Genomic DNA, 15,006 nt, shown 5'->3' with positions numbered 1-15,006 from the left:
AATGGGCCAAGGGCCTCTCCCCACCCCCTTACCCTCCATCTCCACACTGCCTGGCTTCAAGTCAGGAGAACCCTGCCCTCCCCGCCTCCCCTCCTCGGGGCGGGTACCTGTCTCAGAGACACCCTTGGGCAGAGCTGGCCCCTGATTGGTTGTGCTGGCGCTTGTGGGTGAGGTCTTTCCTGTGGTTGTATTGGAAGGGGGCAACAAGTTACTTATGAGAAATATCCATGAAATGTATTTTAAATCAGGAAAAACATCCATTTAAATATGCGAGTTCAACATTTCCATTTTGTACAATATCAGTTCACCCAAAAATGAAAATTCTGTCATCGCTCTCATGTCATTAACAAATTTATGATTGTCTTTGTTCTGTTAAAAACAAAATCAGATTTTTTGGGGGTTTTGGTTTGGACCTCACTGACTTCCAAATCGTTCTTAAAAATATTTTCTTTATGTTCTATAGATGAAAGAAAGTCATACAGGTGAGGAGTAACATGGGAGTAATAACAGAAGATATTTCAAAGAACTGTCCATATGATGACAGTCGATGGGGACCAAAACAACAAATGTTGTTATTGTTGCACCAAATGTTCAAGGATAATTATTATTAATTGAAAGAAAGCGGAAATAAAATAAAACATGCACATTATATGAAAAAAAATAAATGAAAAAAAAATAAAAAAAATAATAATAATATATATATATATATATATATATATATATATATATATATATATATATATATATATATATATATATATATATATATATATATATAAATAAATATAGACACACACTAAAACAGGTTTAAACTGAATGAATAAGTCTAAATGTCTTTAATTCTTATTTCATTAGACCCCACTGACTTTCATTGAGTGGACCAAAAGACAAAAACAAACAAAAAACCCACACCTTTTTCATTCTAATTGAAGAAAGCAAGTTATACGGCATTATAACAACATGTTGGTTAATAAATTAAGTAAACTGAGTTTTCATTTTTGTGTGAACTATCCCTTTGAATAGCTTTGTAAAAGATTTCAGAAGTTGTAAATTGAAGGGTTCACAGTGAAAATCATTAAAAAAAATTATCTATATATCTATATATATATATATCTATATATATATATATATCTATCTATCTATATATATATATATATATATATATATATATATATATATATATATATATATATATATATATATATATATATATATATATATAGATATATATAGATATAGATAGATAGATAGATATAGATATATAAAGATATAGATATATAAAGATAGATATATATAAAAACAACAACATCTTGCAGAAGAAACACTAAAACATTTTCCTTGTTTTGTTGTGCCACCACATGAATTTCTAGCACCAGAGTATTGCAGAATCGAATCTTGGCCTTGGAGGCATCTGATCTGAGCTGAGCTAATCTCACAGAAGCTTCTTTTTGAACAGTTTCCCCTCCCTTCATCCATTCCCCCACACAGTGCTGATCCTAAACATACTTGCGGACCACTTACTTTGAGGATATCCTCATAAGTCTGATTCAGAGATTTAGCTCTCCTCATTCCCGGGCGACTTAAAATACCAATGACCTTGCAGGGTTCTCCTTCTGAAAGACTCAGCATCCTCTGGCTCGGGCTGCTGTGATGAGCTCCATCGGCAGACTAATGCTTAATGTAGCGGCACACAGTACTCCTGAACAGCAGCCGGTCGTCCGGGGCCAAACGCGGAGCCCATCCTCTGCCTGCCCACCTCTAAATAAAGCCTGTCATCTTGCCATCTGTGCCTAACAGTGACCGATCAACAGAGAGCTCGCGGCTGGCACACAAGACGCTTTTATTATAGTTCCGTTTCTATTCTATTTAAAGGGTGCTGGAAGAAAAGAGCTGTCGGAAAACAGGTCCACCTTTCACAATGGGATGGCTTTATCACGCAGTGGGAAGACGGCGAGAGTTCTGAGGATGTAACAAGTTCTCTTGAATGCAGGTAGAGCTGTAATTACCGTGCTGAGGTGCCGAGGGAGGCTTTGTCTCAGCGTGAGGTGAGGAGCTGCACTGCCGTGTCATTTCCAGGAGCTGTGGCGGCTGAATGAAGCGGCGGGGAAGCTTATTGAATGTGTGCACCCACTGTGTGCTCTTCCACAGAGAGGAGCACCGGGACACACCGGCCAGCATCCCACACCTCCAAAGCCCCTTTCACACTGCACATCGGATCCGGCAAATTGGCGAAACATTGCAGGGTCGCTTTCTGTGTGAAAGCAAACACATCCCGGGATTGATTCCGGTATTGAACCCGGGTCGGGGATCTAGTAACATTGCCGGGTTCAATCCCGGGACGAGCGCTGTGTGAACAAGCCAGATCTAATGCCGTGTCCTAGTGATGACGCACATTATCGCGCGACTCTTTTACCAGTTTTTTTTTTTGAAGGAAGATCAATGTTGGTGATGAAAAAATGTGTGCAAACTGTAATGAAGCAGAGATCAGTTAGTTCCTCACTTTCTGCGCTGACGCCAAGATCTTTGGCCAGCTTCAGTGAAAGTATAACGTGCCTTACGTTTTTGACTCGTACATTACACATCACGGCCTGATGTCATGCCGTTCCGGTTTGTGTGTGAAAGCACGCACATATCCCGGGTAATCACTGGCAGTGTGAAAGTGCTAAATCTAGCGACCCGGGAACAATTGTCGGAACACTTTACCCGTGTATTTGCCGGAATCACGGTGTGAAAGGAGCTTATGACACCTCAGCCCATCCTCTGCCCTTCACTTTCTGCCTTCATTGTCTCTTCTTTGATCCATCTCACGTCCTTCAATTCTCCCTTCTTTAAACTTTATAATTAATCTATTCTTTCTACTCTGATAAATCTAATCTTTCTTTGTGAATCTATTCTTCATTTATCTTTCTTCATGAATCTATCTTTCTATGCGAATCTGTTCTTTCTTCATTAATCTATTCTTTCATCTATCATGAATCTATTCTATCTTCACAAATCTATTTTTCTTCGTTATTTTTTATCCTTAATGAATCCATTCTTTCTTCATGAATCTATTCCTTCTACTTTCATAAATGTAATCTTTCTTTGTGAATCTATTCTTCATTATTCTTTCTTCATGAATCTATTTTTCTGTAAATCTGTTCTTTCTTCATTAATCTATTCTTTCATCTATTCTTCTTCATAATTTTTTTATCTTTAATGAATCCATTCATTCTTCATGAATCAATGCTTTCTTGTGAATCTATTCTTTCTTCGTGAATCAAAGCTTTCTTTGTGAATCTATTGTTAGTGAATCTACTCTTTCTTCCAGAACCTATTCTCTCCCTGAATCTATTCTTTATAATTAATCTATTCTTTCTACCTTCATGAATCTATTCCTTCTACTTTAATAAATGTAATCTTTCTTTGTGAATCTACACTTTGTCAATTTTCTAGCTTAATCTATTTTTCTTCATTATTCTTTCTTCGTTCATCAATCTATTCTTACTTTGTCATTTGTTCTTTCTTCATTAATCATGAATGTATTTTTCTACCTTCACAAATCTATTTGTCTTTATTTTTATCCTTAAGGAATCTTCTTCATGAACCTATTCTTTCTTATGGTCTTTCTTCATGATTCTATTCTTTCTCAGTCATGAATCTATTCTTTCTTATTTCTTATTTCAAGCCGTTCTTTTTTCATTCTTCATCTATTCTTTCTTCATAATCTATGATTCCTTCTTTAATCTAAGCTTGCTTTATCGACTTACTCTTCCTCACTTTCTCCCTCTCTTCATCTATTCTTCTTTACTTTCTTATTTTTATACTTCCTCCCAACCTTCCTTTCTTGCTTCTTTCCATCCATCAACTTTCTACCTTTTCTCCCTCCCCTCTAATACTATGAAAACAGCCAGAAAGACAATGCGGGGAGTTATTCACTTCTCTCTAACTGGATGATGGACAGATTGCAGGATAGAAATATTTTGGTACTATAATCAGCTCAGAAAACAGCAGCACTGATTCATTAGCTGAAGATTAGAACAGAACAAAGCAGGTGACTTGGAAACGTTATTATTTACTAAAACTCATCTGTGCTAATAACCTCGTGTGAATAATCCAGATGGTAATACAAGGATTTTGAGAAATATACTGGATATTTAATTTCATCCACAGAGGACAGGGAGCTCTGATGTGTGTGTGTGTGTGTGTGTGTGTGTGTGTGTGTGTGTGTGAGGGAGAGTCACAGTGCACTGTGTGTGGTACAATAGCTGTATGCTATGACCCGGATCACACTGCATTCACTGGCACGCTTCAGAAGCAAAACCAGACAACACCACCCAGGGATGTTAACACACACTTTCACACACACACAGGCCAGCTGTCAGCTAGTATTAGCTCATGACTGTCTGAAATATAATACAGTTTGCAAAAAAACGAAAAACAAACCTTGCACATTTCTATTTCGCTCTTCAACACACACACTTTCCCCTCCCTCTTTCACACGCGTCCTCTCTCCTTCCAAAAAACACACATATGCTCTCTCTCTCTCAATATCTTTCATGCACATGCACCGTCTATCACAACATATACACCCTCTGTTCCTCTCTCTCACTCACACAAAGACATACCGTCACACATCCACTCAGTGAGAAAATTAATTTGTCCGATCGTGATTTTCAGTTGTTCCTCCAAAGCTCTTGCTCAGAGCTCTCTGATACGGCCCACAGCCCTGCAGGACATTTCTGTCTGCGGTCCAGATCTGCAGCCTGCAGACTCACTGCGGGTCATTTGTGTAACAGACTCTATTGATCTGGGAATCTATCGCCTCTCTCTGAGCTGTTGTAAGAGCTGCTCAGAGGTCAGAGCGGGTCAGACTGAAGATTTATGCATGTGTGCGTGAAAAGCATACAAAAAAAATCCACACCAAAAGATCAGTGACACAATGTGAAAAAAAAAATTATAGCAATCTGTGCCTATTGTTGAATACAAGACCCAACCATTCAGAATATAATGGCTGGCCATAAAAATTCTGCTTTAAAATGGTCATGGATATGGACATGCCTGTGATTATGGTTGGACAAAGTGTAACCATTTACTAAAGCAATTTGAATTACTGAATTTAAAGCTTATGTGATTGAATTAATACACTGACCGTACGCCGAGTCCACTGCAGGGTTCTGCTTGCGAGTCGTGGCCAAGACATCTGCAGAAAGAATTAGATGAAGAAAATCTACAGTCAGGCTAATGGACTTTATTACTCAGCAGAAGAATGCTTTATTGTGTTTTTACTGTCAATTAATCAGATTATTTATTGAACAGTGTTGTCTTATAGTAACATATTGGATCTGTCCTGATGCATAAAAGCAATAAGCTATTTGAGGCCATGCATCAAAGGAATCTTACTATGTCTAAGCAGATTTATATCAATCATAATGATCACTTTAATTTCTTTCCTTCTGCTATTACAGCACTGGAATGCACACAATACATGAATCTATTATATATGGGACTGAATGAAAATTAGCAATAGGTTAATTCTGGCACAATGCATCAAACATTAAAATAAATGAAAATAATGAAAATAAAATAAAAGAAATGTCCACCTTAATGTGAAAAGAGACAAGAATTTTCATTTTGCAGTTTTTTTATTTTATTTTTATTTTTTTATTTTTTTATTTTTTTGTGACATCAATTTCATTATGTATTGATGTGTTGCACAAATATATATATTATATTATATATATTATATTATATATATATATATATATATATATATATATATATATATATATATATATATATATATATATATATACACACACACACACACACACTGTATAGATCTGTATAATTTTAAAAGAAGTCCTTTGTGTTCACCATTTAGAGTAATACTGCAAAACATTATTACAATTTTAAATAACTTATAATTTGAATGTATTAATTCTTTTTATTTATTCCTGTGAATTTTAATTATCCATTATTCCAGTAATCAGTGTCACATCATCCTTCAAAATCATTCTGATATGGGATTCTAATAATACAAGTTTCTTTGATGAACAGGAACACCACTTTTGAGACAAATTAAAGGCATCTTTGCTGAATAAAAGCAACAATTAAATTATATCTTGAACTGTTGAGTAAATTAATATATATTATAATTAAAGGAACCCTCCACTTTTTTTTTTATTTTTTTTTAAATAGGCTCATTTTCCAACTCCTCTAGAGTTAAACAGTTGAGTTTTAGCGTTTTCGAATACATTCAGTCAATGTTTGGCTCTGGCAGTGATACTTTTAGCTTAGCTTAGCATAGATCATTGAATCTGATTAGACCGTTAGCATCTCGTTCAAAAATGATCAAAGCGTTTTGATATTTTTCTTAGTTAAAATTTGACTCTTCTGTAGTTACACCATGTACTAAAACCGGCGGAAAATGAAAAGTTGCAATTTCCTAGGCTGATATGGCTAGGAATGACACACTCATTCCGGCAAAAAAAAAAAAAAAAAAAAAAAAAAAGCCAAAATATGAAAAAATGACATCTTGGAAAAAAATTTGATTTATTTTTGTCTCTTTTCTTGTTGGAGAGAAACACGACCCATGCATGTTCCTGACATGTTCCATGAGATTCCCTCAGAAAGGTTCTAGAGTTCTGGAAGTCTTCAGAACACAAGTGAAGTTGTAGTAGGAATGTAATAATGGTGTGAATGAGTTATGATCTCTGGGAGCAAGTCAGCTCGGACTGTCTGGAACTCACCATGACAGCTGTCTGGGTACTGAGGATATCCACTCTCCACATACTGCTCGAATCCAGACCTGTGACAGAGACGGAGAGGGAGAACGACACAACAGAGAGAGAAGGAGAGCGTGAGCAGGAGGAGGAGGACAAGAGAGTGACAATCATTCTTTTGTGAGCCTTTCCCTGAATGATCCCTCTAATTAGTTGTGCTGTCAGCAGTCTGTGTTGCCTCTCCAAGCAACTGTAAAGGGAAATAACATGCTACAATTTGATTGAGGCTCGAGTGTCTGACATACAAGGACACTTCATCTATATCATGACTGACAGCCGTGATTTAACAGCCAGAAGATGAGAAACAAATTCAAATGTATAGGTAGAGAATTTATACCAGTGCTCATCTCGTTAATGAAGCATACGCAAGAATTCAAAATTAAGTAGATGCCAAATGAGAGTAAATCTGGCAATTTTATAGGAACTGCAACATATTAAAACTATGCAACTACTTATAACAACTTTTTTTTTTCTCAGTTGAAGATTTATCATTATTAGTCGTTTTTTCTTTTCTTATTTTACCTAAAAATAAAACAAATTTACCCAACCAAAGCTGTATTTGGTGATTCATATGAAGAACATTCCTTGCATTAAGCTGTAAATAGAAAAAAATAGACTATGTGTCTGTTTTCTGACAGACATTTTCATGTAGAGATGGAGACTGACTCATCGGGTACATGATGCTGTGGGTGTCACAATGACATGGGCTGTTTTCCACAAATAGGTACTGGAAAATATTGCAATAAATATATATTGCAATAACAAAATGAAGCTTCAATGCTGCTAAAAATATAGCTATACATAATCTAAAAAATATTAAAACAAGTTTTGGGGCTTGATATTTTCATGATGCTTTTAAATAAATAAATATACAATGTAAAATATACACATATTTTGACATTGTTTCATATATCATCATGCAAATATCAAGCACCAAATGTTAAACACGGAATTTAAAATGCATGTATGTAATTAATCCATTCACAAAGTTTTATTCATTCAAGCACAAGCGTCAATAAATAGAAGCACCTTCAGCTTTAAATGTCTTTCAGATTTAAGAACCTTTGTGTGGAGGAAATGAGTGTTTGTGCAAAACAGCACATTAAGTACAATTTTAAGAGAATATGTTTACTGAGAGGGACGTTGCTGACTCATGCAGCCTCACAGCACAACCACAGCGACACGTTGCTCTGAGCGACTGCAGTGTTCGTCTGCTTCTGGCATCACAGAAGCGAGCATGTCATCTCCGAGCACCTGAGTGACATCTCGTACACAGATGCATAACACATTCTGTCGACTTTTGCTTCCTCTCAGTGTTACCATGGAGACGTGATTAGATCAGAGGGCTGTGGTCTAATGGAGCACGCAATTCTGTACCTGAGTCTAAAATCAGGATTCACACAAATCACTACATATTACTTTTGTCCAAATACACTTTGTGTGTATTATTCAGTGCAAAAACGTGCCTCTTATCCATGACACACATTGCAATTCTGTTCAGGTGCTAAATGCGCAGATATAATTATTAATGCATAATTAAAGCTGCAAGCAGCGATGAACGGGCCCTCGCACCCGGGCTCACCGGCAGCGAGTGGCTTTAGTTAATAGGTGAACGGTGAGAAATATGCGTTTAAACTCATAAATATAAGTAGAATATGTCAGTGTTTATTCCATATATGTGCCAATCTTCCTGTTGCCAGCAGGTGGCGCTATCATTATAATGGAATATTGGCCTTCAGATGTGTTCAGGGCAGGACTTTTATCGAACATGTGAGGTTTGGGGAGGATTGGACATTTTATGCCTGAGTTACAACAACATCCTATTTCATGGCGAAACAATGAAATTTGTCAGGCCGCCATGTACACGCCCTTTAACGAAACCTCAAGATCTTCGCAATTTAAGATCGCAAAAGGCTTTAGATTACACTGACCAAGTTTGGTGTTGATCTGAATAAATATCTAGGAGGAGTTCTTTAAAGTACAACCCCTGAAAATGGCCAAAACAACACTAATTTTGCAGAGAAAATTCGAAATAACTGACTTCCTGTTGGGATTCGGACTTCGTACCAAGAGACTTTTTCATAGATATCGGTGTGTTACATGTGTGTACCGATTTTTGTACATGTACGTGAAACATAGCTCAAGGCGCACTCCGTTTAAAGTGTATACGCACTCCGTTGAAAGTGTATAGGTGGCGCTATTGAGCCATTTTGCCACACTCGATGGAATATTGGCCTTCAGATCTGTTCAGGCCAGGACCCTTATCACACAAGTGAAGTTTGGGCAAGATCGGACATTTTATGCCTGAGTTATAACATCTTTTATTCCCATGGCGAGACATCGAACTTCATCACGGCGCCATGGACACACCTTTTAACAAAAGCTCAAGATCTTCACAACTAAACATCACACAGGTCTTTAGATTAGACTGACCACAAAAAAGACATTGATGTCATAAAATTTCTAGGAGTAGTTTGTCGCAGTGTAAAATATGTAACTTCCTGTTGCCAATAGGTGGCGCTATGACTATAACTGAATATTGGCATGTAGATCTGTTCAGGTCAAGAGTCTTATCCAACATGTGAAGTTTGGGGCAGATTGGACATTGTATGTCTGAGTTACAGCAACTTCCTTTTTCATGGCGAAACATCGAAATTTGTCAGGCCGCCATGGACCCGCCCTTTAACGAAACCTCAAGTCCTTCGCAATTTATTATCGCAAAGGGCTTTAGATTACACTGACCAAGTTTGGTGTTGATCTGAATAAATCTCTAGGAGGAGTTCGTTAAAGTACAACCCCTGAAAATGGCAAAAACAACAGCAATTTTGAAGGGAAAATTCAAAATAACCGACTTCCTGTTGGGATCCGGATTTCGTACCAACAGACTTTTTTGTAGGTATTGGAGTGTTACATGTGTGTACCAATTTTTGTACATGTACGTGAAACATAGCTCGAGGCGCACTCCGTTGAAAGTGTATAGGTGGCGCTATAGAGCCATTCTGCCACACCCGGTGGAATATTGGCCTGCAGATCTGTTCAGGTCAGGACTCTTATCACACATGTGAAGTTTGGGGAAGATCGTACATCTTATGCCTGAGTTATAACATCTTTTATTCGCATGGCGAGACATCGAACTTCGTCGCGGCGCCATGAACAAGCCTTTTAACGAAAACTCAAGATCTTCACAACTGAACATCGCACAGGCCTTTAGATTAGACTGACCTCAAAAAAGACATTGATGTCATAAAATTTCTAGGAGTAGTTCGTCGCAGCGTAAAATATGTCACTTCCTGTTGCCAATAGGTGGCGCTATGACTATAACTGAATATGGGCATGTCAATCTGTTCAGGTTCGGAGTCTCATCAAACATGTGAAGTTTGGGGCAGATTGGTCATTGTATGTGTGAGTTATAGCAACTTCATTTTTCATGGCGAATCATCGAAATTCGCCAGGCCGCCACGGACACGCCCTTCAACGAAAAGTCAGGATCTTCGCAATTTAACATCGCAAAGGCCTTTAGATTAGGCATACCAAATTTGGTGTTGATTTGAAGAACTCTCTAGGAGGAGTTCGTTAAAATACAACACATGGAAATGACCAAAATTACACAAAATATGCTCATAATATTAAAAATAACCGACTTCCTGTTGGGTTTAGAATTTCGCTCCAAGAGTCTTTTTTGTAGGTATTGGTGTGTTACATATGTGTGCCAATTTTCGTGCATGTACGTGAAACATAGCTGGAAGGCTGTTGATTTTCTTGGTATAGGTGGCGCTGTCGAGCCATTTTGCCACACCCTCTTCTGAATCCTATATCAGACGAAAATTTTCACCAGGTTTGACGAGTGTGCAAAGTTTCATGACTTTTTGAGCATGTTAAAGCCCTCAAAAATGCGATTCATTCGGGAGAAGAAGAAGAAGAAGAATAATTAAAGCTGCAAGCAGCGATGAACGGGCCCTCGCACACGGGCTCAACGGCAGCGAGTGGCTTTAGTAAATAGGTGAACGTGAGAAACATGCATTTAAACTCATAGACTGACCACAAAAAAATACATGAATCTAAAAAAAATTCTAGGAGTAGTTTGTCGCAGCATAAAACATGTAACTTCCTGTTGCCAGCAGGTGGCGCTATGAGTATAACTGAATATGGGCATGTAGATCTGTTAAGGGCAGAAGTCTTATCTAACATGTGAAGTTTGGGGCCGATTGGACATTCTATGTCTGAGTTAAAGCAACTTCCTTTTTCATGGCGAAACATCAAAATTTCTCAGGCCGCCATGGACACGCCCTTTAACAAAACCTCAAAATCTTCACAATTTAACATCGCAAAGGCCTTTAGATTTAACTGACCAAGTTTGGTGTTGATCTGAATATATCTCTAGGAGTAGTTTGTCCAAGTACAACCCCTGAAAATGGCAAAAACAACGCCAATTTTGCCAAGAAAATTCTAAATAACCGACTTCCTGATGGGATTCGGATTTCGTACCAGGAGACTTTTTTGTAGGTATTGGTGTGTTACATGTGTGTACCGATTTTTGTACATGTACGTGAAAAATAGCTCGAGGCGCACTCCATTGAATGTGTATATGCACTCCGTTGAAAGTTTATAGGTGGCGCTATCGAGCCATTTTGCCACACCCAATGGAATATTGGCCTTCAGATGTGTTCAGGCCAGGACTCTTATCACACATGTGAAGTTTGGGGAAGATCGGACACTTTATGCCTGAGTTATAACATCTTTTATTCCCATGACGAGACATCGAACTTCGTCACGGCGCCATGGACATGCCTTTTAACAAAAACTCAAGATCTTCACAACTAAACATCACACAGGTCTTTAGATTAGACTGACCACAAAAAATACATTGATGTAATAAAATTTCTAGGAGTAGTTCGTCGCAGTGTAAAATATGTCACTTCCTGTTGCCAATAGGTGGCGCTATGACTATAAATGAATATGGGCATGTAGATCTGTTCAAGTCAAGATTCTCATCCAACATGTGAAGTTTGGGGCAGATTGGACATTGTATGTCTGAGTTACAGCAACTTCCTTTTTCATGGCGAAACATCGAAATTTGTCAGGCCGCCATGGACCCGCCCTTTAACGAAACCTCAAGTCCTTCGCAATTTATTATCGCAAAGGGCTTTAGATTACACTGACCAAGTTTGGTGTTGATCTGAATAAATGTCTAGGAGGAGTTCGTTAAAGTACAACCCCTGAAAATGGCAAAAACAACAGAAATTTTGAAGGGAAAATTCAAAATAACCGACTTCCTGTTGGGATCCGGATTTCGTACCAAGAGACTTTTTTGTAGGTATTGGAGTGTTACATGTGTGTACCAATTTTTGTACATGTACGTGAAACATAGCTCGAGGCGCACTCCGTTTAAAGTGTATAGGTGGCGCTATAGAGCCATTCTGCCACACCCGGTGGAATATTGGCCTGAAGATCTGTTCAGGCCAGGACTCTTATCACACATGTGAAGTTTGGGGAAGATCGGACATCTTATGCCTGAGTTATAACATCTTTTATTCGCATGGCGAGACATCGAACTTCGTCGCGGCGCCATGAACAAGCCTTTTAACGAAAACTCAAGATCTTCACAACTGAACATCGCACAGGCCTTTAGATTAGACTGACCACAAAAACGACATTGATGTCATAAAATTTCTAGGAGTAGTTCGTCGCAGCGTAAAATATGTCACTTCCTGTTGCCAATAGGTGGCGCTATGACTATAACTGAATATGGGCATGTCAATCTGTTCAGGTTCGGAGTCTCATCAAACATGTGAAGTTTGGGGCAGATTGGTCATTGTATGTGTGAGTTATAGCAACTTCATTTTTCATGGCGAATCATCGAAATTCGCCAGGCCGCCACGGACACGCCCTTCAACGAAAAGTCAGGATCTTCGCAATTTAACATCGCAAAGGCCTTTAGATTAGGCATACCAAATTTGGTGTTGATTTGAAGAACTCTCTAGGAGGAGTTCGTTAAAATACAACACATGGAAATGACCAAAATTACACAAAATATGCTCATAATATTAAAAATAACCGACTTCCTGTTGGGTTTAGAATTTCGCTCCAAGAGTCTTTTTTGTAGGTATTGGTGTGTTACATATGTGTGCCAATTTTCGTGCATGTACGTGAAACATAGCTGGAAGGCTGTTGATTTTCTTGGTATAGGTGGCGCTGTCGAGCCATTTTGCCACACCCTCTTCTGAATCCTATATCAGACGAAAATTTTCACCAGGTTTGACGAGTGTGCAAAGTTTCATGACTTTTTGAGCATGTTAAAGCCCTAAAAAATGCGATTCATTCGGGAGAAGAAGAAGAAGAAGAAGAATAATAATAAATATAGCTGCAAGCAGCGATGGCGGGCTCAAGCCACCAATGCCATCACCACCCCGGTGGCATCAGGTAAACTGTGCCCAGCGAGCACATGCATTCACAATATCCCTCTGGCAGTGAGGTTTTAAAGGATAGAGGGGAGCGTAGAGGGGAGCGTGCATTTGCAGTGGCTGGGCCACGACTCTGGAATACCCTGCCTTTAGAGATCAGACTGGCCCCTTCCTTGTCTATTTTTAAATCTTTGCTAAAAACTTTTTTATTTTCCTTAGTGTACTGACTACTGTGTTATGCTACATTTTGAAATGGGTGGTTTTAAATTTTTTGTCTGGTCTATTTTTATGTATGTGTAATATTCTTGCTCTTATGTTAAAGCACTTTGGTCAGCCAGGAGGCTGTTGTAAATGCGCTATACAAATAAATTGAACTTGAACTAGAACTTGAACTTGATATGGCAGTTAAAGGGTTAATCCGAATCATCTAGACTTTAAAATCACATTCACAGAACAATATATATATATATATATATATAACTTTAGTAACACTTTACAATAAGATTTCATTTATAAACATTATGTTAACATGAACAATATTTATATAGCATTCATTCATGTCAGTTAATATTCCAAACTTAAACATTAAAACATTGTTTTATTGTGATTTTTTTCCAAGCACATTTTACCAATTCCAAACCATATCAATCTTAATAACTACCATTATTTTTTATTTAATCATTTATGAGTGCTATACAATAGTCCAGGAAAGCTGGAAGAGAAAAAACAGGTCAAGAAGAACTGACAAAAGAACTGCAAAAGAATTAGGAATTAATGTGAAGATGAATTTTTAGTCAATTCTGCAAGACAGACTTTCAGGAAAGGAGGTGGAATAAAAATGAGCTCCTAAATCTTAATCCTCAAACCATTGGACAAGAGGAGGTGGTGCTGGTCCTTCACGAGTCAGTCTAATCAGTTCATAAAGCCTATATATAAAGTCTTAATATATAGTATTTCACAATACTTCATGGTATTCTAATTAAATATTTTTTTGGAATCTTAGATCTCTCAGAACCTGACACATTGTAATTCTGAGACTCCAGGAAAGTGGCAGTTCTGTAAAATGTTGGCGCTGGAGACTAAATGCTCACTGGTAGTTTCACACCTAATTCACTTAAAACACACACAAACACACACACACAGTGACAGAGGGACAGAGTGACATCAGATGTATGATAGTTTTTTAATTTTCTATCATCCATATAATGTTGTATAGTCATGAAACTATGCATATTTCCTCAGAATGACTTGTCTTCTATGTGTACATTTTTTTGAAGTGTTTAGAAGCTGCACTTTTTTTTACTGGTTCCTTTTTTACTATTATTTCAAAAAAATCACCACGACAAAACCATTCAAGCTATCCAAAATTCATTCACACCTGTTCTGTAAGATTAATTCTTTAAACAGTGGTAAAAGAGGATGTGGTGCTGAACCTTCAAGAGTCACTTAAAACGTATCTGTCCATAAAGCCTATTAAGAATTATTCTTAATATACAGTTCACAATACTTCAGCTTGTTATTCTAATTAAGTGAGGGTCATTTTATCAGTAAAATTCCTAAAATACATATTATTTTATTTGAAAGATTTCTATAAATTATTTAAATCATACTCGTTTCTCCAATAATTATTTAAAAGTAATCCTATAGCTCCCTCTGGTGGCCATTATAGGTACTAAGAATTGCAAGCTTGATTTATAAGTTATGATAGTTTTAATTTTATGCTGGCTCTTGAAAATGATAAAGCTATGAAACTTACTGTGCTTCCTTCAAATGAGGACTTCTACTTATATAAAAAATTATGAAGAGTTAGAATGAAAATTTTTAAAGATATAGTAAAATAA

General features: G+C 37.4%; 1 protein-coding gene across 6 annotated transcripts in view; it reads right to left on the bottom strand.

Moving 5' to 3' along the window:
- Nucleotides 1–15,006, bottom strand: part of sema6e (sema domain, transmembrane domain (TM), and cytoplasmic domain, (semaphorin) 6E) — a 168,396-nt gene that overhangs the window by 13,246 nt on the left and 140,144 nt on the right. For 4 of the 6 annotated variants that reach the window (XM_052578290.1, XM_052578288.1, XM_052578289.1 and 1 more), the window contains 3 exons: nt 6,732–6,790; nt 5,132–5,182; nt 33–179 (listed from right to left, as the gene is read on the bottom strand). In XM_052578290.1, the coding sequence (XP_052434250.1) occupies nt 33–179; nt 5,132–5,182; nt 6,732–6,790 (257 nt within the window). The remainder of the gene's footprint in view (nt 1–32; nt 180–5,131; nt 5,183–6,731; nt 6,791–15,006) is intronic. The other 2 variants (XM_052578291.1, XM_052578292.1) reach the window with 2 other exon arrangements.

Source organism: Carassius gibelio, chromosome B16 (genome assembly GCF_023724105.1).
Source record: "Carassius gibelio isolate Cgi1373 ecotype wild population from Czech Republic chromosome B16, carGib1.2-hapl.c, whole genome shotgun sequence".
Lineage (NCBI taxonomy): Eukaryota > Metazoa > Chordata > Actinopteri > Cypriniformes > Cyprinidae > Carassius > Carassius gibelio.
This window is presented reverse-complemented; position numbering and strand designations above follow the sequence as displayed.